This window comes from Aythya marila, assembly GCF_965140915.1.
Source record: "Aythya marila genome assembly, chromosome: 25".
Lineage (NCBI taxonomy): Eukaryota > Metazoa > Chordata > Aves > Anseriformes > Anatidae > Aythya > Aythya marila.
The window spans coordinates 5,317,117-5,342,061 of record NC_139066.1 but is presented as its reverse complement, the minus strand read 5'-3'; the positions used below and the strand labels follow the sequence as shown (position 1 = coordinate 5,342,061).

At 42.3% G+C, this 24,945-nt stretch overlaps 2 protein-coding genes across 3 annotated transcripts; both read left to right on the top strand.

Annotated features, from left to right (window-relative positions):
- The first annotated feature begins 284 nt into the window (after positions 1 to 284).
- On the top strand, positions 285 to 15,927 carry NBR1 (NBR1 autophagy cargo receptor). Of its 2 annotated transcripts, none has more exons than XM_082778923.1 (21): positions 285 to 494; positions 2,868 to 2,930; positions 4,262 to 4,280; positions 4,669 to 4,691; positions 5,538 to 5,753; positions 6,237 to 6,311; positions 6,715 to 6,932; positions 7,960 to 8,124; positions 8,594 to 8,800; positions 9,233 to 9,392; positions 9,885 to 10,175; positions 10,629 to 10,781; positions 11,262 to 11,337; positions 11,785 to 11,895; positions 12,402 to 12,563; positions 12,696 to 12,818; positions 13,397 to 13,757; positions 14,056 to 14,150; positions 14,711 to 14,789; positions 15,181 to 15,286; positions 15,690 to 15,927. In XM_082778923.1, exons 1-21 carry the CDS (start codon positions 393 to 395, stop codon positions 15,861 to 15,863), a joined length of 2,979 nt encoding a protein of 992 aa, XP_082635049.1. In that variant the 5' UTR covers positions 285 to 392; the 3' UTR covers positions 15,864 to 15,927. The 2 variants fall into 2 exon arrangements, with proteins under 2 accessions (XP_082635049.1, XP_082635050.1); XM_082778924.1 differs by lacking the exon at positions 285 to 494 and adding an exon at positions 2,654 to 2,701.
- Positions 15,928 to 18,287: 2,360 nt separating this feature from the next.
- TMEM106A (transmembrane protein 106A) lies at positions 18,288 to 24,492 on the top strand. The gene is made up of 8 exons (XM_082778779.1): positions 18,288 to 18,339; positions 20,071 to 20,306; positions 20,672 to 20,735; positions 21,124 to 21,283; positions 21,778 to 21,918; positions 22,404 to 22,447; positions 23,073 to 23,126; positions 23,821 to 24,492. Exons 2-8 carry the CDS (start codon positions 20,087 to 20,089, stop codon positions 23,939 to 23,941), a joined length of 804 nt encoding a protein of 267 aa, XP_082634905.1. The 5' UTR covers positions 18,288 to 18,339; positions 20,071 to 20,086; the 3' UTR covers positions 23,942 to 24,492.
- The last annotated feature ends 453 nt before the right edge of the window (positions 24,493 to 24,945 follow it).

Here is a 24,945-nt window from a genome sequence, read left to right as displayed (position 1 = left end):
TCAGCGCCCGTGCGGCGCGCTGCATTGTGGGAGCACCGGAAGTGCGCGGCCGCTGGCTCGCCGCCCGTCCTCCCGCTTCCGGTTTCCCCGGGCTGTGTTATTGTTGTGTTTCCACCGCTCGCGGCCCCGCCTCCCGACCAATCAGCGCGGCGGAGAGGCTGAGCGACAGGGCGGGTGACCAATAGTACCGCGAGAAGGGCGGGGGGGGAGCTGGCTGGGGCCTGTCCGCCATGTTAGGGCCGGCGGGGCGCTGAGGGGCTGGGGGCGGCGGGGGCTGAGGCGGCGGGACCCCGAGGGGCCCTGGCTGCCGGGTCGGCCTCGGTGGGGTCAGCGGGCGTGTGAGGGGCCTCCCCGGGCCCTCCTGAGGGGCCTCCCGCGGCGAGGAGCGGGCCATGGAGCCGCAGGTGAATCTCCGCGTCAGCTGCCGCGGGGAGACCCAGAGCTTCCTCGTGTCCGACTCGGCGCACACGACGTGGGCCGATGTGGAGGCCATGGTGAGCCCGGGGCCCGGCTCTTTGGGGTTAAAGGGGGGGGTGTGTGGGGGGGTGTTGCACGGTTCTGTCGCCTCAGGGGGGGGTTGGAGCTTTTTGGGGCTCGTTGTGTGCTTGGGGGGAGGTGGGAAGGGTGTTGTGGAGAAAGCTGCTGCGGGGTTGGTTGTGGGGTTTGGGTTTGGTTTGGGGTGGGGGCAGGGGACCCGAGCTGTGTGCTCTGTTCCTGTTGGCAATCCTTAGTTTTGCTCGTCTGCCATTCTGTTGTCCATTTGAGTAGATGTAGTTGGATTACTCACAGAATCACCTCCCAGATCACCCAGTCCAACCTCTGACCTAACACTGCCAAGCTCTCCACCAAACCATATCACTAAACACTGTATCTAAACGCCTTTTAAAGACCTCCAGGGATGGTGACTGAACCACTTCCCTGGGCAGCCCATCCCAATGCCTCACAACCCTTTCGGTAAAGAAGTTCTTCCTAATATCCAACCTAAACCTCCCTGGCACAACTTTAGCCTTTCTCTGTTACTTACAGAGGATTTCTCTCATTCTCTCTCTCTCTTTTTATTCTCTGGGATGCCGAGTCATGAACATAGGCTTTTGGTTTCCTGTTTCCTGGTGCTTTGCGTACCCGTGTGGCTGTAACTGTTCCTGTCAGCAGGCCTTGCATACCTAGGCAGGTGTCTATGAAGATCTTGGCATACTGAGGAGTTTTTTGTCAAAGTTTTCCCGTCCTATTTAGTCAAGACTCTTTTGTTGGACGTGGTTTATGTTGTGCAGTTAGGATTCTCAGAGTTATGATGAAGCAGCAGTGATTATTGACTTAATTTTGTAATAACTCTCCTGGTTTGTGTGGGTACGTTGTTTGAAAAGTTGTATCTTAAGAGGTTTTACCATGTTTTATTTTTTCTCTTTCATTTTGGCTAATGTAGCCTACCTTGTGGAAGGTTCTTGCATGGTCACTGCTTCAAATTCAAAGCGTGAGCTGCATCATCTGCTCTCTTCCTTGTGTTTGGGTCTCATAGAGGAGGTGCTAGGTCAGCTTTTGCACAGCTGCTAGCCCATAAACCCTGCAAGAACCCCTGAAGGGGTCAGAGTCCTGCTTCTGTCAAAGCTGGGAGCAGATCACTGTGTGGGCATGGTGTTGCTCTTTCTCCCAAGCACTCGCAGTGACAGTGTGCTTGTTCCTCGTGTGGGAGTCTCTTAACGTTGCTTCTTTAACCCAGGACGTAGTGCTGGGTGTCTGTGCTGTGCTGCGTGGATTTGCTGCTTTGAGGCAGCGCTGGCCAAACTGCTCCTTGGGTTTTCACTGTCAAAGGGTCTGGTGTTGGTAAAGGATCGCCAAATCTCTGCTTCTAGCTGGTGTTTTGGGGAATAATCTGGGTGTGATGTAGAGAGAGACTTGTAACTGCAGTTTCTTCTCACCCAGCTGAGTTGGTTCTCGTGCTGCACTCCCCAAATTAATTGGGGCTGTATCACTGGAGCACCGTGACAGGCGCACACATTGTGCAATTAAAGAAGCATCTTGTGAGGCCAGGTAAATCCCAGCCATCTGCTGTCTTCCAAGGCTGCTAGTCATCTTCTGTTAGATCCGGGCTCAGATACAGCAATCTTCATGAGGAAAATGCAGTTTGTGTAGGTAAAGAACACTGAAGTGCACTTGAGCCTCAAAGATTTATTCAGTGTAGGGTTTTGCTGCTTTTGTTTATGGCTCCTGTGCTGTTGTTGGTTCTGCCCTGGTAATGCCAAGTAGCTGTTCAGCTTTGTTCTTATTCGGATAGGTATAATGGATTTACGTGTTCAGATGTGCAGTGCATCTGCCAGGGAGTTGTAGAATGCAATGCTTTGCTTTTCTTAGCACTTGAATTAATCCTAGTTTCTCAAAACACAGATGGGTTTGCTGGGGGCGGGGGAGGGAGGAGCTGCCCACCTCCCTGAGCTATCTTCCAGGTGCTTTGTGATGTGAAAGTTGGTGTTCAAAGATCGTTGGCTTTAGCCTCTGGAAGTGGGAGTGTTTACCGTGTCTGAGTTTAACTGACAACAAGTCCTCTTTCCATGGAAAGGCTGCTCAGTGATCTTGATTTTAGGGTAAACATTAACTAGAGCAGGCAAAACAAAATAAATGAAATTCATCTCTTCGTTATAAAAAGTTGGTAAAGGTCGGAAGCGAGGCACTGGGAGTGTAGCTCAACTCCAGGAGGATGGATTTGGTAAAAGTGTATTTATTTCAGCAGAGAAACTGTAAGGGAGGGATGGAAGGGTTAAAGCTTTTTTTTTCTTTTTCCTATTAGCAGTCATGATTAACTGAAAACTGCTACAGCTCTGTCTCACTGTATTGGCATTTTTTTCCTCATTTTTTTTTTCTTTTACTTGCAGGTTAAAGTTTCGTTTGACCTGGACAACATTCAGATCAAATACATTGATGAGGATAAGGACGAGGTATGATACCTTCTCCTCTCCATTCCTCCTTCCCCCCTGCTTCCCAAATGTAACGGTTTGAACCTTGCATGAGCGGTTGTTCTGCAGATCAGAGGTGACATTTTTGTCCTTTAGAGAAGACAATAGCTATTAGTCTTTTGGTTTCAATCTTAATATAATATAGTACTCTTAATTAAAATGTTTTTTGAAGCTATTGCCTTTCTTTTTTTCCTACCAGTGTAACAGAATAGAAACAGCCAGCGGTTCTTTGTGCTCAGGGGAAGGGATGTGTCTGTTGAGGGATTTCTAATTTTATTTACTTTATCAGAATATGTTATAACTGGTTGTGTTTGCAGCTGTGGTAAAGCCCCGTCTCTTCAATCTGCATTCCCTCCTTTGAAAAATGTAGGTCCCCTGTCTTTAGCATATGTTTACTTCAGAGATCTGGTGTACTGAAATCCTCTGCTTGTTTTATGCAAATGCTATAATCTCCAAGCAGATTACTGACTCAGAAAGCAAATTGGTTACTTCTAGTTGTCCTTGTTGAGTAACTTCCTGCTTGGCACAACCTCACCCTCACATTCTGTTTATCTAGAGATTTAGATCGGAATGTGAACATAGCTGCCATGCTCCAGTGATTGATTTGCAGCTCTGCTAAATTGCAGAGATGGGGATCCTTGGTTTTATTTTCTTAACCCAATGGGAAATGTCTGGACGCTTCCAGGAACATTTCAAGGAAAGATTCTGCTCTTATTTTCCAGCCTCTCTCTTTCTCTGTGTATATATAAAATGTATATGTATATATGTATGTATTTTTTGATATTTAAATATAAATATCTGTTTAAGATCTTTCACATAGTGATAAAGTAAATACTGATCAAATCACGTAATGCTGTAGTGATTAAATAATTTCTTGTATTAATAACTTCTGTGTGCAAATTTGATAAATGAGCACCTGAAGTACATGGTGTGAAGTCCTTTTGATTAGGAAAAAAACAAGGCAAGTGTTGCATCTGGCCATGAACAGCAAACGGTCCAAGCTCTGTTTATTTGTCTGGAAAGCTCAGTGATATCAGCGCTGGCTTCCTTCCACTGTATGAGACCATGCTCGTTCTGGATGCCAGCAGAGCGAGAGGGCTCACTTAGTATGCAAACCTGGTGAAGAACATGGTCTACTTTAAACCACCACGTCATTAGTTAATAATTAAGCATGGCAGCAATAACAAATACCAGAAGGAATGATACTTTAGAAACACTGGATAAAAGTACATTTATTTTGAAAGCATGTTAATTTTAAGGGAATCACAGAAATATTTAATTGTCTGTTAATCACTTTTTTTCTCTCTTTGCAGGTCTCTGTGAATAGCAAAGGTGAGCTATTACTTTATTAAAATGAAATCAGGTTTATAAATAGACCCCAGCTGTTGCTTATATTTATGGAGAAGCAGATGAGAGAGCTTACATGTTGATTTGGGGATCTGTGTATGATTTGGCACCAAATCCTTCCAAAAGGAAAATACTCTTTATCTACAGAAAGTTAATTTTTTCAAAAATGAGTAAATTAATGGAATGGGAAGTCTCCAGGCTGCAAGTGTGTTTCCTTGTTGCCATACATACAGGTGTTTTCTTTAGAAGCACTATTTTAAAGTAATTTACAGAAGGTATGGAAGACATTCCTAGGTTTTTAACTACAGTGTGCTAAGTTTGCATGTATTATCTGAGATAGGGAAAATTCACATTTGTTTTCTTTTTTCTTCAGAGGAATATGAAGAAGCTCTGAAGGTAACTGTTTCTGACTTTTTCAATATATTCAACTTTCTCTGATGAGAATTGATGTAGCAGAGGGGGGGGAAAACATCGGTATCTCGCTCGTAGAAATCAGAATAGCTCAGTTTCCTTGCTTTGGGCATTATCCTGAATATTCACTATACTATTGTCCCACCAGCCTAATTTCGTTTTGTATAATTAGTTGAATATGCAGTTGTGATTCAGGGCCCAGAGCAGAGAGTCAAATTAATAGCTCTCTCAAATACACGAATTCCACATTTGGAGGTACTGGCCCTTTATTGGATCCCTTTAAAAACCTTGCCATGCAGGCTCCAACATTGCACTCTCTGGTAATAAAACTTTTGGTGATGTCAGTGCTTAGTTACTTCTTAAATGATTACATGTTTTTTTTTGTTTTTTTTTTTTTAGAAAAAATAAGGATTGCATTCCTTTAAATTGTACAGTACTAATGCTTTCAGAACATTTTTGCTTATGGCTTGAAATTTTAATCTGGAAATTGCTTGAAAATAATCACAAATGAGAATTTACTGGACAGAATCTTTATTGTTTACTGGCTTTATATAAACAGCTTTATTATAGATTGAAAAACTGTAGTATATCTGCATAATTTTTTTTGCTTATAGTGGACTTCCCAGTAAGCATATCAGTAACTTTTAGGAAAGGCAGAATAAAAAAAAATCAGCTGACTGTAGCTTGGCATGTGACTCAATTCTTGTTTTTTGTGTTTTTTTTTTTTTTTCTCATGACCTCTCCAGTGCGGTGTAGTGCTGTATTTTTACAGGATATTTAGTGTTGTTTTGAAGTGAAGTAAATAGGGTCTGTCATGTAATCTTTATTTAGATTGCAGTCAAACAAGGAAATCAACTCCAGATGAATGTGTATGAAGAAGGCTCTTTGCTGAAAGATGCTCCATCTTGTTCTTCACAACCACGTGAAAGACCCGTGACAGAACAGTTGGCAGCTCTTAAAGATGAGAAAATACCTCTTTCACACTACTCTGTGGTAGCTCAGGGGTCAGAGGAAGACTTGAAAAATGAAAAGGAGCTGGCAGTTCAGGTAGGATGCAGAGTTGGACTATATATTCATTAAAAGAAAATTCATAAGTGTAATTCATACTATAGACTGATTATCATCTTTACTCGTACCTAAAAACTGATGCAATTAGAAGTTGGTCTTTGTAGCTACCTGTATGCTCCCATTACGGGTCATGAAATTGTTTGAATGTCTTAAAGAGGAGGTTTTGATGTTGCATTTAGAAAAACAGGCTCTTTAATGTTGACCTGAAGCTCTGATTTGACATCTAGTAACTTCTGGTTGACTTGATTTCTTTAGCTTTGATGTGTAATTACATTCAAATGCTAATAAGGTAAAAATCTTTCAGAAAACTGTAGTGGCTTTCTTCTGTAACTTTTCTGCTGTTTTCCAAAGAACTTGAAGTCTTTTTTGTAAAAGAGTTGAGGAAGTTGTTGTTCTGCTGTATTGAGGTTTGTTTTACAGCTTCATGTGCTTAATGTGTTTGACTCTTTCCTTTTCCACCAGCAAAAGTTAAATCACAATAGAACAGGGAGAACAGATGAAAATCCTCCAGAATGGTTTACTAGCTACTTGGAAACAGTAAGTGTCTTTTCTTCTGAATTTTGGTTATTTATAAAAGGGCTACATAAGAGGTTATGGGAAGAAGATACCTGTAATGCCCAGCAATATATCTGATCATAGGTATATAGTTATATATATCTGGTACTTGTGACCAGAGCTTTAAATGGCATTTAGGCATCTAATCACTCTATCGTAGTGAAATTACTTGTCCTGCCTTGTTTAAAACCAGTGGGCTGGTATTTTCTAAAATAAATTCTCTTTGAGGAATGTGATATTTCTTCAAATTCATCTGGAATGTGTTGTTGCAGAGTTGAGTGAATTCTGAACTGCTTTATGCCTTGTGAGTTGGGAGATTTGGGGCAGCGTAATCCAACTTTTTGAAGCTGCTTGCGTTGCTCCAATTCATGACTTTCTTCTTCAGTTCAGGGAGCAAGTGGTGAAGGAAACTGTTGAGCAACTGGAACAGAAGTTGTATGAGAAGCTTGTTCATCACAATCAGGCTCCAGACTTTCCTGAGAGCTCTGTTACAGCAGCACCTCCAGCTTCAGAGACCCAGACTGGGAATGAGAACCAGTGTGACTGGCTCATCTCCTGCTGCAACTGTCAGGCCCGAATTGTTGGAGTTCGCTACCAGTGCAGGTAGGATATGATGAGTAATGGCTGTATGGGAAACTCAGTGTGTTGTGTGTGTGAATGAGAGTTTGAAAAGACATCTTAGCATCACAGATTTCCATTTTGCTAATCTTCAGCATGATGTACGCCTCAGGACCGTTAGCATGTCTCTCATAAACAGCTTACGTTCTCTGTTCATGTGAACAGCCCTTATCTGCATAATAGCAAGATTAATACTGTTTTGAAAAAAACACGATCATTAAAACAATGTAAAAGAACTTATGTTTTTCACAAGCACTTTTAGACTTTCTTTGCATATGGCATGTAGTAACTGTAAAGGAAAATGCTTGGCTAAGTTAAACAAAAATGCAAAACTTATATACGCTGTTTAAAAAAATTGTTTTTCATTCTGACAGTCAATGAGTTTAAATGAAGTCATCCTTTTTTTTTATGAGCTTTCTGGCAGTTTCTTAATAATATGAAATATGTTTTTATGAGTGTCTTAAGTGAGGTTTTAATTTGAATGAGGCAGTTACTTTTGTAGGTAGGTATTTTAGGCAGCAGCAGTGAATGGAATGCCAGTAAAGGTTTTCCTGTGGATGTTTTTCTCGTTGGCATGAGCTGGCAATCTGTTTTTACCAGTCCTGTTGCTGCTAGAGCAATCTTTTGCATCCTGAAAACTTCAGCTGTCTTATCCTCTGTATTTTCACAAGTGGAATGCTGTTTCTGTCATTTGAGTTCAGTATGAAGTTTTGTTCTTTATAGCAACAATTGTCAGGAGCTCATGCTAAAGAAAATGTCAGGTTTTTCAATGCTTATTCAAGAAGGAAGTGGGAACTGTCTTACAGCTCTTTAAAGAAGAGATATTGATCTCGATGTTCCTGATATTGATGTATAAGTGGATAAGCAGCTTCTGTTTCACTTGGTCACTGCTTAAAATGATGATAGGATACTGAGTTTGTTTCTCAGGAGAAATGTAAGAATTAATTACCCTTCAATGTCTTTTTCTATTGTATTCTTTGCCTCTCAGTAACCTACTTCTACTGCTTTGCAGCCTTTGTCCAGCCTACAATATTTGTGAACAGTGTGAAGCAGGAACATATGCACACGATCCTAATCACGTCTTGTTAAAGCTACGAAGACCTATACTGTGTATTGCTGAGAACTACAACCTTGCACAGTTTTCACCTCGCCTGCCTGCTACTCTGGAGCAAGTTAGGTAAATGGTGGCACCTGTCAACACCTGATAAGGCTGTCTTGGTAGCAAAGTGGAAAAACCTGTCACGGGGTTGATATTCAGCTTTTATGAATTTAGATTTAGAGATAACAGGAAATTGAAATAATCCTCTGGAACTGTAGTGCAAGTAGCTAAAAATAGCTCTTTACTTACAAATGGCCTCAGACAAATATCTTCCTGGACCATTGATAACAAAGTAGAAAAGATAGGATTTTGTTTCATAGGTGGATGGTAGACATGGATAGCTTGCTTTTTCTAATCTGTCTTTACCCTCTCACTGGGGCAGTTCTAAATGTCTTCACCAGCAACTGTGAAGTTGTTCTTTTAAAGTCATCTGGTATTCAGTCTTGAAATGTGAAACATTCCATGAAACATTCCCTTTAAGACTAGGACTGTGTTGGCTAAAGCTGTGTTCTAATCAGTTTAATAAGGTAGTTCTCTCTCCCTGCAGGCTCCAGAAACAGATGGACAAAAGATTTCTGAAGGCAGAAAAGCAGAGATTACGAGCAGAGAAGAAACAGCGAAAGGCAGAGGTCCGAGAGCTCAAAAAGCAGCTGAAATTGCACAGGAAAATTCATCTGTGGAACTCTGTCCATGTGTTGGAAACTAGTGGCTCACCTACTCTGAAGTCTGAGAGTCTCCAACCCAGTACCTTACTGTAAGGGATGTTGTTAGCTGAGCATTTCTTAGTTGCAGTGTCTGGCCTTCTGTGATGAGACCAAGTTTTAAAATAACAGTAGGAAAATTATGAAATCAGTTGCTCATTTGAAGTATTATTTGTGATTGGACCCTGTGAGGATTTTGTCTAAACTGAATTTGCAGAGTGGAGTGTTTTCTTTTTGATGAGAGTATCAGAAGAAAAAAAGCAAAGCAACTGATTATTGTTACCAGAAACTTGAACAGATTTATGAGGAAGAAAAATACCTACCATTATATATACGTGCATGCACATGCAGTATGAATTAATGTTGCAGCCAGAGAAACTTAAAGGAAAAAAAATCTTTAAATAGCCTCTTCCAGTTTAGCCAGTGAAATAGCAGCTGAGTGACTTCCTCAGTTCATTTTTTTTTTTTTTTTCCCTGAATCCCAGGAGTCCTAGTCAACCCGTCCAAGCAATTGTCCCAACACTAAGTGCAGTATTTGTGGATGAGAATTTGCCAGATGGGACTCGCTTGCAGCCAGGAACAAAGTTTATCAAACACTGGCGAATGAAAAATACTGGCAATGTGGAATGGGGCTCAGACACAAAGGTATCTTTCCTTTGCTGTTACTTTTACACATTAAAATAGTTCTAGAAGACTAAATACATGAATTAGGGATTTGAATTCTCTCTCAGAACCTGTTTAGGGTTTATTTTGGCCAGTTAATTTATAAACTGGGAATTCCTGGGCGTTAATCTATCTAGGTCCTCCTTAAAACTACAGAGGGTAGGAGGGAAGCAATCAACATAACAATCACTGAAACTGTCTTCTAGTGCTATTCTAATGTAATAGTAGTTCAACCTTGTTACAGCACATATGTTGCACTTCTGACATGTAAAAGTTTTTCTTCGAGTGCTGACTGAGTTCCTGTTTAAACAAATATTTTTCTGGTGATAGACTGAAAACCTTGACTAGCAGCTGCTTTTCTCTGCCTCACATCTGTGCAAGGCCTTTCAGCAGAACTTGAAATGTTCTTTACTCCATACAGATCACAAAGAAACAAGTGAAGTTAACTTTTGCTTTTTCTGTTGTATATTTCAGCTGAAACTTATGTGGGGAAACTTGACCTTGGCATCTTCTGAGAAAAAGGATGTGTTGGTGCCATCCCTTCCATCAGGACAAGTAGGAACTGTTTCAGTTGAGTTTGTGGCTCCTAATATAGAAGGAACATACACCTCTCACTGGAGACTGTCACACAGAGGGGAACAGTTTGGGCCTAGGATCTGGTGCAGTATTGTTGTGGATCCCTCCCCAGCTACTGAGTCTTTAGAAAACAATTGGAAGGACTCCGATTCCGATCAAAAAGATAAATCCTCCTCCAGTAACAAACAGGCAAGTAATTCATACAGTTTTGAGGGCAGCTGTGAATTGCTGAGTAGATTGAGCAATGTATATTGTTCTCTGCAATGACATAGTGTTCCTAACTGCATTGATCTCTTGGGGATTCCTTTAGTTGATTTTTCTTCTGATCTTATTCTTAGTAGGGAAGAGAAACAACTTCTCTTGCGTTTATAAGCTCTGAAATGGTAGTTCTTTTTGACAGACATGGGATAAGTTAACAGTCTGTTTCAGCTACTTGTATAGTTCTTTGATCAAAATTAAATGTTACAAGATTTTTTTTTTTGGTGTTAAATCTTGTCCTTTTGGCTCTAAAATGAGCTGAATTAAATATTTTTTCAAGTTGTTTTTGGTGTTCTTATACATAGTATTTAGGCTTTGCATTTTATGGAACTTTTATTTGCTGCCTGCCTAAGATGTTTTTGAGCCTTTTTTTGGCCTTTTCAGGTTGCTTCCTTGAAGACAGAAGGCGATGCTCAAGTGATGGGTGAAATTGTGGAACAGGCTGAGATACCTCTGCCAACTCTTCCTTTGAAGATGAAAAATCTGCCAAGCGAGAGAGAATTTTATATCCCATCTGTGGATCTCCTCACTGCACAGGTAAAAATGTTAAGAGGTAGACATCAGCCAAACCACCTTGGATTTCGTATCTAGGTACATAGACATCCGTAAGAAAAAAAAGTAGCTTCTGAACCCTAAAATAGCCACTTCTATTTTCAGGAAGAATATACTGCATTTTATATAGCAGAGCTGTTTCCCTGAATTAGGATGGGGGACTGTCGCTGGAAGATTATGTGCAGGACAAACTAAAATTCTCTATAGTTACAGGATTGGGTCTTTCCCTGACCTCTGACAAGGGAGTACTTAGGTTTCCCTCTTGCTGCCTTAATTTATGTACTGCTTTCTGTAATGTGGGGATGGCCTTTGTGGGAAAACATCCCCTGCCTGAGATCATGCTAAGTAACTAACAAAATGAAGTAGACCTCTTTGTAAGATATTGGGACCTAATGCTGGGGAGTACCATGTAGGATTCCAGTTCAGGGTTTGTTGATGAAAACTGTGTGGGGTTTCTTTCTGTAGGATTTACTGTCCTTTGAACTATTGGATATCAATATTGTGCAGGAACTGGAGCGAGTGCCACACAACACTCCTGTTGGTAAGGATTTTTGATACTCTGGTGTGTTATCTCTAGCTTTCTAAGCTACTGTTTACCCAATGATAAGGTTTTATATGCAAAAAACTTTTGGTCTTCTGGCTAGAGAGTCCTCCCAGCTCCCATGTCTTTCCATTTTAATTCTTTCTGCAGCCCTAGAGGAAATACCTGATAGTCCTTTGTAATTTGCAGTCTTAACTTCTTTCCATCTTCACCCACTCAAGGCCATGAGATTCCAGGCATTGCAGAAGGCTGTCAATTTCTCTGCTCAACTAGTGCCAGTGTCATGCAAAGCTAATTCCTTTTCACCAAAGTATTTTGTAAGATACCTGGGCTTCAGTCTTGGAAGAACATCCTTTAAGGAAAAGATAACTTCTTAAAAGGCTGCCTCTTGGAGGAAGGAAGGTTCTTATTTTAATGCTCATTATCTTTGCTGCTTTTGTTTTTCAGACATGACTCCATGCATGTCCCCTTTGCCACATGATAGCCCCTTGGTGGAAAAACCTGGCTTAGGTCAGATAGAGGAGGAGAATGAGGGAAGTGGATTTAAACCAGTGTCTGGTAAGCAGTAATCACTGGGAGCCTGGGGAGCAGGGAGGAGGTATCATCAAGTCTGACTGGGCAGAAGTGATGTTTTATTTACTGGAAGAATTCTAACTCCTGTTGTTCTCTTTCTGTGTAAGAAAAAAACAGTAGTTTGGCTTATAAGCATGTAGTATGGCACTACTGTGATTGTGGATGTTGGAGTGTAATATCTGCAATTCAGAAATGGAAAACTAGATTTTTTTCTGCCTAGTAGAATTGTTGGGAGAATTCAGAATTTGCTCTTTATAGGCCAGATTATACTGAACCATTCTAGATGTTGTCCCCCTACTTCTCAATCATTTTCACATTCAACATAAATGACTTCCAAAATCTTTCACTCTTTTTAAGGAGGAATCCACACACAAAATCAGCATTAGCCTTGGATAGCTTACAAATTCTTCTCATACTTGTGTTTCCTTGTTGTCATGTTTAAATAATCTCTCTTCCTTTCAAAGGAATAATTGAGGTCTGCTTTCCTACAGATGCTTGCATGGTGAAAATGAAAGGTGAACATCCACTAAACCAGGAGGAAGGGGAAGAAGACATGAGTGGGACTCAGTTTGTCTGTGAAACTGTAATTCGCTCTCTTACCCTGGATGCTGCACCTGACCATAAGCCCCCACAGAAAAAGAAAGTGATGAAGAGTGAGTACTGCCTTAGCTGCATTCTTTGGCTAGCTGTGGCTTTACTTTCTTTGCACTCAGACATTGGCCACAAATTGCTGTGCACTGCAGGTGGCGATATCTTTTTAATTGTTTTTCTTGATTATTGTATAGATTCTTTGCAAACACTGCAAGACACCTTCACTTGTAATGTACTAAGTGAAGAATCTCCCAGGATAAAAACTAAAAAGGAATCAAAGATCTGTCAATCAGAGGCCATGACAGAAAATGGCAGTGGTAAGTAAAGTCTGGATTTAAAGTGAAATTGTAATGGGCTACAAAAAAGCTGTAAGAAGATATCTGCTATTCTAAGAAACTGGATACTGCAACAACGATTTTCTTGATGTATCAGAAAATTGGTGTCAATACACTGAACAAGCAGCTATTTCAAGAGTTTTTTGTTTGTTTTTTTTTTTTAAGAAGTGATACTGAGACATAATGGTTCCAGTCAAGTATTCAGATAAGTGCTCAAAGACTAAGTATGGCTGGTGCTTCTGTATTTTGTACATGTAGCTTAAAGGCTGTGCTTTGAACTGTATCCAACACGTATAATTTAGGAGCTGAAAACTGTTCTCAGTGTAGCTGTTATTCCTGTTGAATTATGCTTAAGCTTACCAGTAAAATCTGTTGCTCTTTCACACCATACCCCCAACCTATTCCCAAGAGATCAAGAAAACCAGACAGTTAACATTGACAGCAAAGGTTTACAGTTATTTCTGAGTAGTTGCATTTTATATCTGGGACAGCACTGCTTTTGCTGTTACCCAGGCAATTTGGACAAATTTAATATGCTTTATTCTTTCTTTTTCTGTTAGGGGAACTTCTGTTTTCCGAGAAAGTAAACCCTAGTAGCAACGCCGGCGATTCCGGTGATGAAGATGAAGGTGATGATAAAGATGATGTACAAAGTCAAGGCTCTTCTGCTTCATCAGAGGATTATATTATTATTCTCCCTGAGTGCTTTGATACCAGTCGTCCTTTAGGGGAGTCCATGTATAGTTCGGCTCTTTCTCAGCCCAGCCTGGAAAAGACAGGAGAAACTGAAACAGGAGCAGGGCAAGATGGGGGAAGTCAGCCAGAGATACACAGCGTTGCTGATACTTCGACAACATCACAAACGCTGCCTGTAGTACCCTTGACCCCAGAGACCACGGATACCTTACCCCAGACAGAAAGGTATGCTCTCGGAACAAAGCCATTATGTTAATGGCTGCAGGCTTAACAGGGCGGGGAATTGCACTCAAGTTCAATATTCAAATAGAACTGGTTGCAAAAAATCAGTGTTGTGTATGATGGAGTGAATGTCCTATATCCTATAACTCTTTATAAAACCTGATGCACTTAGCTAATCAGTGAGTAGGGAAGGGAAGAAGGGAACCTGTGAAGATTTTCCTGTTGCCTATAGATTGACTTGCCTGCATGTGTATGTGTAGAATGAAAGTGGTAAAAGTAATTTTTTGCCTTATGTTCTCAGGAATCTTGCATCTCTTCAGAACTGTATCTTCCAAGAACCAAACGTACCAGCTCCAGAGAATGTCTCTTCCACTACTCACAATCAAATAAGAGAAGGTATTGACAGTACTGACTGAAGGGTGCATTTGTAGTTATCTCCTATTCCTTATACCTGTGGTTGGATTTGTTGTCTTGTTGTTCTAGAGGAGAGCAGAAACCTAGCCAAGTAATAATGTTTAGTTCTCTCTGGGTGTTTAAAATGTTACTGTACAGAAGATTTGTAGAAAGCAATACAGCTTTCTGAATCCAGGTTAAAAGAGCATTTATTAGAAATGGTAGGAGGGTACTCAGAAGTGTTTGCATAAATATGGAAGATTACTTTGCTCTGGAATTAGAGCCTTGTGTATAAGCTATTGTTACAGTTATTTCGGGCTCAGACAGCAGTTCATCTCATGGTAAAGCAGATAACCACTGACTAATCAGCCGAATGATTCCTGGAATTCTTTTGATAGTCAGGAATGTGATGAGAATCTTGCATACCTAGGTTGCATCTGGATCACTAAACTTGAAAGTATTAACTTGGACTGACTCCCACCCCTTTCCGTTTACATACATGTTGCAGCACTTCAGCTTTTCATTTACTGTCCGTGTTGATACGGTGTCTTTGCTTCTTCCAGAACCTAGTGGTGAAGACAGTCATGGACCGGGATCTTCTGGATTTACAACAAGAAAACAGAGGTTCTCAGAATACCCAAGGTAATGAAACAGAAGCCGTGACTTCACAAATGACGTTTATTCTGCGGCTCTTCTTTTAAGATTAAGTGACTAGGAATCAGTGGAAGCCAGCTGCTGTAGCCTGGATGGATGTGTCACAAATTCCACATACAGATGCGTTCTTTGGGGTGACAGTACTTAATTCCTTTCAAACAGTGGCAAATGGAAAATAGGCTAACAAAACTTTAGCATAAAAAGTTTATCAGAAAGTGTCAAGAAAGAAGCAGTGACTTTCCCAAATGGCTTGATTGATGGGGATTCCTTTGGATAATGGGTTGTTCTCTGACAAGAATTAAGTCTCAGCCAACTAATGGGGAGAGACTTGCATGCACACATGGCTTTGCTGACACCTAAAGTAATATCTTCTCTGCAGACACCCACAAGGAAGCAGTATTGCAGGAGAACTAGTTAAAGGAGCTTTATCAGTTGCTGCCTCAGCCTACAAAGCATTATTTGCTGGACCACCCATTACAGAACAGGTAAACGTCTTTTTCCTGTATACTGTGTGAATTTTACACCTACACTACAAGTTTTAAGGTTGGAATTTTGTGTGTTTTATGAATGTATCAACATTCTGTATAGGACATTTTGCAATGCACTACAGGAATAGTAAGATTTTGAGCTTTATGGCATCCCCTTGAAGTATGCTGCTTCACCAGCTGATAGGGAAATCCATGCTGTGGGGATGAAGTATCTCTTAAAGCATCGTGCAAAAGCAGTAATTCACCTTTGTAAGCAAACAATGGAAGTGAACACCAACAGCTTAATTGCAGACAAAGGGCCTCAGTGCCTTAATTATATTTTGGTTTAATGCAGGACCACCAATTGAAATGGGAAAAGTAAGACAATAAATGATCTCTTCATATCTTTTGTTTTTTGCAGCCTGCTGCTACTGAAGAGCACACTGCCGCTCTTCTATCCAGTCTGTGTGAGATGGGATTCTGTGACAGGCAGTTAAACCTGCGACTGCTGAAGAAACACAACAATAACATGGTTCAAGTGGTAACTGAATTGCTTCAGATCAGTAACAGTGACTGGTACAGCAGTAGGTGCTGAACCTTCCTGGTGGAGCAATGAATCACCTTAATTGAGCAAACTCTCATTAAACACTGCAACAGTAGCAGGCTGTTCCTCATCTGTGTTCTGTTTGGAGGTGTAGATAACTTTAGCTTTTCTTTGAGCTTTTGATTTTTATTTTTTTTTTCTTTCATGGAAATGTCAAACTGCTTGTCACAGCATTTTATGAATTGGAGACCAGAATTCCAACTATACTTTGGACCTCCTGGTGAAATGAGTGGTCTTGAAGTCTGTCATTTTATACTGGATCCTTTTTATCTGGGAATTGTAGACAATGACTTAAACTTGCACCCAGATGAGAACTTCCCCTTTTACTGTATGTAAAATAGTTTTGGCAGCTGGGGCTCTTGTTTTGTTGACTTTTAACAAACTTTGGAATAGGAAACAATGTAAAATGTTTCTGTAAAATGTAGTCATGCCTGATCTACAAGAGATGCCCACAAACAGGAAGCTGTTTCTTCTTATATAACTTAGTCATTGATCTTTTTTGTCCGATGCATGATAGTAATGTAACAGATTTAAATCTTACAAGTCATTCTAAGAAAAAAAAATTGCTTATAGACTGAAATTAGTCTTGAACCATCGAACAGTTCTCAAACAGTCTGAAATCACAACCACTGTTAATTTAAACTGACATTTACCAGGAAAGTCATTGTTTCTTATAGCAGAATAAAGCATGAATGTGATTTTTACCGTTGAACCATCTCTAGTAATAATGCAAATCATATCTCTAACAGAAAATATAGCCTATGTAAAAATATGTGGTTAAAGATGGATTTGTAAATGTGGGAAGGGCCTTTCTAAGCCTTTCTAAGAACATTTAGAGGTTCCTCATAAAAACGTTAAACTTGACCCCTATCTTCTTTTTATCAAACCTCTTAACCTGTTAATACCACACAGAAGAATTGAAGAATGTGTAAAAAGTCAGATCTGAATTGAAGTACAAATTCTGGTAGTGTTTGAGAATGGGAAGAATGCTCGACGTAGGGATTGTGTGACTTTTTATACTTTGAAAAAATGTAGTAACTTAAGCAGTGTGAAGTGTACGGTCTCCTGTGATGGTTCTAGCTGTGTTTCCATAGACACATCTGTAGGACTCACTTTCTCACAAGATTTTGCTTTGCATACCCATATTTAATTTGAAATTTAAGAATTCCCTTCTAAACATGCCGAGAGGAGATTTGATTCTGAAGAATCACAAGAAACCAGCAACATACACTGCTGTGCAGTGGTGTATCCTTAGGGAACTGTTCAGTTTGGTCCTCTGAAAGTGACAGCAGTGTTGGCTACGTTCTTTTTGAGCAAACTTTCTTGCTGCAGGAAGAGACGATTGATAGTAAAATATTTATATTATTGCTGCTTCAAAATAAGGTGTTTCTGTTTAGGCGCATTGTAGCTGAAGCAGTTATCAGTATTGTAACTGACCAGGTGATCAGTAGTAGTAATGTTTTTTTTTTTCAAAAGACATAATACCCTCAGAGATAAGATACCAGTAAAATAAATGAAGAAAAAAATGTATCATACTGTTCCTGTTTTAAACCTATTTTTATAGATTGTGGAAGATATACTCTTAAATGTTTATTTTGAAATACAGTAGGACTATTTTGCAGTGTGTTTCCCATCTGTCTGTACCCCAGTGCAACTGTCTGCTGTGGACCAGATGAAGATCTTTCTGTAACTTGAAACTCCTGGATTTTCCAACCGTAACTTACACATACTGTTTTGAGTACCTTTGGCTTATGCTTACTGTAGAATGAGGAGGAGGAAAGGACTTGGATGAAGTGCAGTAGCTGGTGAAATTCCTAAGCCTGGCGTGGTTGTCTGCTTTGATCTGGAATGCCCAGCAGGACGTTTGTTATTTCTGTGTGTACCTTTCTACTTAGGATTTTAATGTATTCTGTAAATTAACAAAACACTAAAATGTATGAGGAAAAAGCACTTCATTGCAGATTGAAAGGTGAAGTGTGAAATGCTGTTTTCCTTAGGTTACTTTTTACTAGGGTTTAGATAATGTATGCTCGGGCTTAAGATGTATTTCCGTTGGCTTTGTATATTTTGTTAATGGATGCATGGTATAATTTATAATATATTCTATAGTGCAAAACGTGACCTCTGTATCTTATTTAGGGTGAACATTTTTAAAGTCAAGTGTCTTGGGGAAGGGGAGGAAAGGGGAGGAGGGCAGAAAACCACCTCTTTCTTCTCTCTGCTGACAATAAAGCTCTTTATTTGGCTGACTCTCATGGGGCTTTTCACAAGCAGCAGCTCTGGATGGAGCTCTCGGTCTCGGCTGTGGGCATACAGGGCTGTCCCAGCTGCTCACTCCCCCGTGGCAGCACCAGGGCCCCAGCTGGGCGGCCGCCCCCGCTTCCCTTCCGGGGAGGATCGCAGCCCGCCCCGTGCTGCTTTCGGTTCCGCTTCTCTGGGCTCAGCAGCCACCCGTGGTGGGCGACCGGTAAGCGGGGTGGCTGGAAGGGACCCCAAGCAGCTCCAGCCCCCGGTGGCCTCTGGCAGGGCTGCTGGGGGCTTGGGGCTGCTGTTGGGGGAGTGTGGGGCTGGGCCCAGAGAAGCCCCCTCGGAACAGTGGGGCTGGGGCTGGCCATGGCGCAGGGGCAGTCGGGCCTGCAGGAGCTCGTTGCGCCCCCGTGGTGGTTCAAGATGAGGGGACCTGATCCCTATCAAAGCTTGCCTCTGTTGGTTACCTTCCACTTCCCCTGACAGACCTCAGGACTGTCCCTGAGGATAGTGGTGTGTGGGGCAGGTTGTGTGGGTTAGAGCAGACCCAAAGGACTGCCTGGGGGCAGTACCTGATTGAGGTGAGCTTCTCCACCTGCTTGCGGCTTGCACTTGGTCTCCCTGATACACACAAGTGAGTCTTTTCCCAGCTTCCGTGGTTTTTTGTCCCAGCTGCGTGAAGAATCTGTTACTTCTCCTCCTCACTGCTTGTTTCTGAAAAAGCTGGTAAACATTAACTGAGAGATTAGAGAAGCTGCAGCTTTGCTTCCTGGGGCGTTCAAGAGACTGCTGAGATTGTAACGCAGTCCCTATGGTAACGGGGCCCTTCTTCTTTCCGTGTTGGGGAAGCCCAAATCCTTCAGGTGTCCTCATCCTTCTCTTTCACTCAGTGTTCCCCACCCCCTTGCAGTACACAGAGTTACCTGTCTTGCAGAACCTCCTCAAGTCCAGGGGGTTCAAGGCTGTGGAAGGTTCCTCTGTGGCTCTGCAGGGCTGCAGCCATGTCCTGCTCCTGGATAAAGGAGATCCTGATTCTTCCTTTGTCAGCTATGAAAGGAACAGCTGCCCCTGGAATCAGCTCTCAGATATGCTCTGGTTTCTGGGCTGAGCAATAAATCCCCTGTGATTCTACGCAATTTGACTCTCGTGGTGGTTCTCCACTAGCAGGTGGTGATGTTTCTTCCCTGGTATGTTTTGTAATAGAGCCCTGAGGGGTTATTCACTCAAAGCCTCTCTATCATCTGGGCAAATGTAGAGGCTGCTGGTATCAAAGCTAAGCATCCTACCTCTGAGTCGCTGAAACCAGACTGCCTACAGCAAAGACTGTCACCAGTAGCAAACTGGGTTCAAGTAATGCCTTTTGTGATGAAGATGCATCTTTTTCTCTGCTTGGTATCGTTAATGCTGTTGAGAGGATTACTAGGAGCTGAGAATTTAACTATCAGAAGCCTGGGAAAATGAGTTCAGCTGCCACTTTAACTTTCAGAGATAACGTAAGGCTACAGAATCTAAAGATAGTTTATGTTTTTACATTGAGTACTATTTGATTTTATTCAGGCTAGATTAGGACTGCCAAGGGGACACACGTGAGTAAAGACTAGGCAAGAATTTGAGAGTTCTACTTCTGAGCGACGTTGTTATCTTAAAATGTTCACGTGCTTTGAGTCAGCATTGCACTCGTTTTACCAAATACCATGAGGTGAAGAATCTGGCATATTTGTAAGTGGCATCCTCAGACTTTTTCCCGCAACTAGAGTGTCTAGGAGATTGAATATTTAAAAGATAGAGTCACTCATCTTTTAAAGCAACTTCAGAGCTGTGCTTTAGGAAACTTAGCAAATATAAATGGCGTGATACTCATGATCTCCTACTGTAAACACTGACGGTGCTGCTCTTGTAGATTGATTTACCCAGGCAATGTTCTTAATGCATTTTTTCGTGTTGGACACAGAATTCTTCCTTCAGCCATGGGTGGAAAAATTTCACAGTTCTGGAAAACATCTGCCCAAAAGGAGAGTGAAGGGAAGCTGATCTTACCTGGGCAACTGGATGCTGAAGATGAAATCGCCAATTATGCGAGCATCAACGGAGGAGATTCTGCTACACCCGGCATGCTTGGTGCAGGCATCTTACGTCGAAGCTACGTCAATTGCCCAACATGCCAGGGAACAGGAAGGATCCCCAGGGGTATGTAATTCTTCTGCATGCTGCCTCTGTTTTTAGAGACTTCTAAGGTAGGAATGTGGCTCTTTGCCCAAAGACCTTGGCTGAACCATTTCATCTCTGGTTCACCAGTGACTTCCATGGGTGCCCCTGCTGGGGGAGAATGGGGTGGGAAAGCAGATAGTGCTGCTTTTAGATAATTATTTGAAGCCTGTTAAGGAGCTCCTGAGGAGTTGTTTCAGTTCCAAGCTGGGAATGCCCAAGCTTAACTCTTAATTAACTCACACTTGCCTTCTAAATTGGACCTGTAAGCATGGGCAGACATTAAGCTGCAATGCAGTTTGCTTTATTCGCTTGTGTGACCTCTGATCTGTCGCTGCCTCTTTCAGAGCAAGAGGAGCAGCTGGTGGCACTGATTCCATATGGTGACCAGAGGCTGAAGCCCAGACGAACGTAAGTCCTACTAAATGAATCCTTTTTCTCATTTTTTGAATGTTTGTTCTGTGTGCAGAGGGAAGCATCAGTCTTGTGGGTGTTTTGCTGTTTGTGCTCTGGCTTGCGGTAAGTTTAGAGTTCACAATGTCTTCAGCAGTAGGTGTTGGACAGTCTTCTGTGGGGGAGGAAATGCCCAGTTGTTGGGGATATCCAGTGATCTCTGCTCTAATTCAGCATGCCGCTGTGTGGGACTCTATCCTGCTTCTGCTGTGGTTTGGGAGCTGGCAAATAGTTCTGTTTTCTGGTATTCCTCTTGTCCCCTGGCTTTCAGCTGGAGCAGGGCTGCAGGTGCTTGTGACAAGGGTGACAAACCATGAGTGACTGTGGCCTTGGTGGTATTTTGCAGGAAACTCTACGTATGTCTTGCTGTGACAATCTGCCTGCTGATGACATCTCTCAGTATCTTCTTCCTGTTTCCTCGCTCCATTACTGTGCTGCCTGCAGGGCTGAATGCCTCCTCCATTGGTTTTGATGTCAATACCACCAGTATATACCTCAACATGACAGTAAGTGCTCACTCAGCTCTCAATCAAACAGATTTGAAGGGCTCCCTGCTTATCTCCTGTGCCACTCCGTGTAGGCTGGCTAGCCGATGGCTGGCTGGTGTCAGTCTTGTCATACCTGCCATTTCAGTTTAATCTCAGGCTGCTTGGAAGCAATATCAGGAGTATGTTTCAGCATCAGAGGTGTGGCTGCATATGAGCAGGTCGCAAAAAGGGGCCAAAGGAGGCTGCGTAGAAGCAGCACTGTGATTAATTCTGGGAATCCTTTTTCTTCCGCATCCTTGAGCTTTTTGGCTGTACCCCTTTGGCTATCATGGGAGACACTGCAGCATATGCACCTTTGTGGCCAGGCTGAGTGTATTTCTGGTGTCTTGAGAGGGACTGTGTGGTCCTGTGCTGCTGCTGTAAGACCATAACAGGAACACATTTGAAGCTACTTGGCAACAATAGCCCGTGGCCCTGCTACAGGGTGGTTTTTGTCTTCTTTCTTTCCTCAGAATGTGCTGAATATAACTAATAGCAACTTCTACCTGGTCACTGCTGTGCAACTAGACATAGAGGTTTTGCACCAGTCCCTGGTAGTAGGGAAGACCAGTGTGAAAACCCTGCTGAATGTCAGCCCTTTGCAGAGCGGCCAGGTAAGCTCTGGTGTTTCTTGCATTTCCTTCTAAACTAATCTGGATGTCCTAGGCAGGGAGGTCCTTTTTGCACACTTGACCCACTCCTTTGTCATATACCTCCCAAATACTCAAAGTCCCTCAACATGGGGCTTCCTACATCCCACTTCCAGAAAGTGTAATCTAAGAATGTACCTGTTCCTGGTTTGAAGCCATACCAACTTCTGGTAAGGCATATCTGTCTTCTTAGACAAGACTCTGGAGGGAGCACTTTGAGTGCAGCTGATCCATCCTTACTGTGAAGGTCATGTGTATGGCCTAGATGGCCTTCTTAAGGTCTTTTTGGACTGAATTTCTGATTATTTTTTTACATACTGTTAATAATTGCATTGAATTAGGCATTGAAATGCAGTTTAAGACACCTAATGACAGTCCAACTCTGGCTATTTTTAGTTTTTCAGTTGTATGCAAATGTAACTCTAGTTCTTGTTTCTTGCTCTCTTCAGATCTATTACACGGTGGCCAGTATTATATCGGATGACAACACTTAGTGAGTAATTCATAAAGACTTCTTCCTTTGATTACTAAGTAACCCTAGTGCTTGTAGGCATTTTATGACTAGATTTCCTGCACTGGTCCTGTCTGCAGTGCAGTGAGTACGTTCTTTTCAGTTTACTGCATGGAGTCGATCCGGATAAAAGTTTGGCACATTCATTTTAAGCTTGTTTTCTATTCTCTGCTTAGTGTTGGCTCAACAATGTTGTTTTCCATATGTTCTGATGAGGAGGCGATGGTATCAGTTCAATGTCTAGGCTGTAAACTTCTAATCTCTCATTTGTGAGAAGCTAAAGGAATTGTACCTTATGCAAAATACAGTTCTCTGCAAGTAACCAGCAAATTATGCAGAGTTCATGGTAACCAAAGCTTCTGCGCAGGCAGGCTTTGCATTGCATATATACAAGACCTGTGCTTACTAAATCCGCAGTTGTGTTATACTGGCAAAAACATCTTCTACTGGTGTAGAAAGAGCTGTTCTCAAAGAATTTTGACTGCATAGTTGTTAGAATAATTCACAGAGATGTTTTTAGAGAAGCAGAGAAACAGTGGAATGATTGAAGACAGGACATGCGTGGTGCAGGCAGCTCCTGTGAAATTAATTCTGTTTTCTCTTGCAGTAACATTTGCACCTGGACAAAAGTCAGAGTTCACAACGTTCTGCTGCACCTACAGTAAGTGTTGCCTGGATCAGAGCTATAAGTAACACGTGTGTGAACTGCGTTTCTTTCTTGGACACCATTCTAAAAGAAGGTCAGCCTGTCAGTGCTCTTTAAGACCAGAACTGCCTTCAGTGCAAATGTGCTGTTACCTAGATGGGTGTCCTGAGGTGTGGGGGGAGATGATTGTCCAAAGCCATTGCTGCTGTGAGAAGTCTCTGGGATTCAGGCTTCATGTAAGCACCAGTGACAGCTTGAGCTGTCACAAGCAGGCCTGGCAGACTTCTGTCCATAATACTAATTGTAGCTGTGAAGTAGCTCTTCGTCCCAGAGCTGGAAGTTAATTACTAGTTTGATTATGCCTGCTTTCCTGGTGCTGTTGGGAATCAGCCTGGACTCTGTCTGGCTCTGTCTGGGTGTCTGACCCCAAATGTTGTAGCAGCAGGTGCTGAGAGCAAGACGGGAGAAAGCAGGCTCTTCTGTGTATTCTGTTGCCTGAGGCAGCTCTTGAAACTAATGCAGTCTGAAAGATGCTTTTCCACTCCACCATGTGAAATTGAGCTGAGGATATCTCAACTGCTGCGTTCTGGGGCTGTGTCACTGGGACAAAAGAGGACAGCAGTGGAAGCTCACCACAGCACCTGTGCATTATGAGAAGTCTTACCTGGGGCAATCACAAGTGCAGCTCTGCTCTGCTTTTGCCTTGCAGGGGTACCCTGACCTGCACGTACCTGTGTCACTCGGAACAGGTGGCTTTTGAAGACTACCAGTACGTGGACTGCCGGGGGAACGCTACGTTACCTCACGCACTGTACCGCCGCCCACCGTGACAGGGCCAGGCTGGCAGAGCTTTTGGGTGCTGGGTATTCCATCACAAAGGCAAGTTGTAGGGAGACAAACTCGTGGAGCTGCTTCTCAACCCATGCCTTAAGCCAGGAGGCTTGGTGTTTGCTGGGCAAGGCTCCCGTCTCCCTTGTGAAGATGGTAATGTACTGGGACTGTACTGCCCCTAGATTGCAGCTTTTTCTCTTTCAGTTCCTTATCGTGGCTGACCCTACAGCTGAGTGGCCAGAGGATGGGGTGTCACACTCTGCCATGTTTCACTGCTCCATCAGAGGTGGTGTCCAATTAGTCTACCCCTACTTGTTTCTTCCTTGCACAATTTAGTACTGATGTCCTGAATTTAATAGCTCACAACTTGCAAAGGGACTGGGGTGAGACCTGGCTGGATCACATCTGTATCACTAGTGTCTGACACTTGCACAACCTGTTCCATGGGAGCAAGAAACAGGACTGATGTCTCTCTTATATTGTTTTTTTTTTCTCTTTAAAAAAACTCACAACCTACTGCATATCGTGCCAAAACACCACGTGAGAGTGACTCTGATACCTGCTGTTTGAGCTCTCTGGTGTAGGAGGCAAGAATGCAATGCCTTGATTTGTCTTTTTATACATAAATATATATTTTAAAATAAGATCATCCTCCAGCTGTTCTGTAACGGGATCCATCTCAGTGAGAAAATGTGGAAGACTTGCTGTTTTCCAGCTAGCGGTATGTGGTAGCTGGTACCTGCTGTTTGTTGAATTGCTTTCCTGTACACTTTGCCACTGGATGCTCTGAACATGAGCAAGCATGAGTGAGAAAAGCATAGTTTGCTCAAATGTCAGGAAACAGACCTTTTCTGTGTTTTAGTTTGTGCAAAGCTGCAAGACAACCCAAGAGCCTTTTACAAGAACAGCCCTGGCAGCCTTCTGTGTGCTGACACTAGTGTTCCCTATGCCATGGATGAGTTAAATGTATGCATCAGGTTCTAGTGTGGGTGCTGCCTGGTCA

Bases quoted from the DNA above. Each gene is read 5' to 3' on its own strand.
- NBR1 (XM_082778923.1), top strand. From the start codon at position 393: ATGGAGCCGCAGGTGAATCTCCGCGTCAGCTGCCGCGGGGAGACCCAG. The intron at 11,896-12,401 runs GTAAGCAGTAAT...GCTTTCCTACAG, and splicing joins TGGATTTAAACCAGTGTCTG to ATGCTTGCATGGTGAAAATG. The intron at 14,151-14,710 runs GTATTGACAGTA...TGCTTCTTCCAG, and splicing joins TCACAATCAAATAAGAGAAG to AACCTAGTGGTGAAGACAGT.
- TMEM106A (XM_082778779.1), top strand. From the start codon at position 20,087: ATGGGTGGAAAAATTTCACAGTTCTGGAAAACATCTGCCCAAAAGGAG. The intron at 20,307-20,671 runs GTATGTAATTCT...TGCCTCTTTCAG, and splicing joins AACAGGAAGGATCCCCAGGG to AGCAAGAGGAGCAGCTGGTG. The intron at 23,127-23,820 runs GTAAGTGTTGCC...TTTGCCTTGCAG, and splicing joins AACGTTCTGCTGCACCTACA to GGGTACCCTGACCTGCACGT.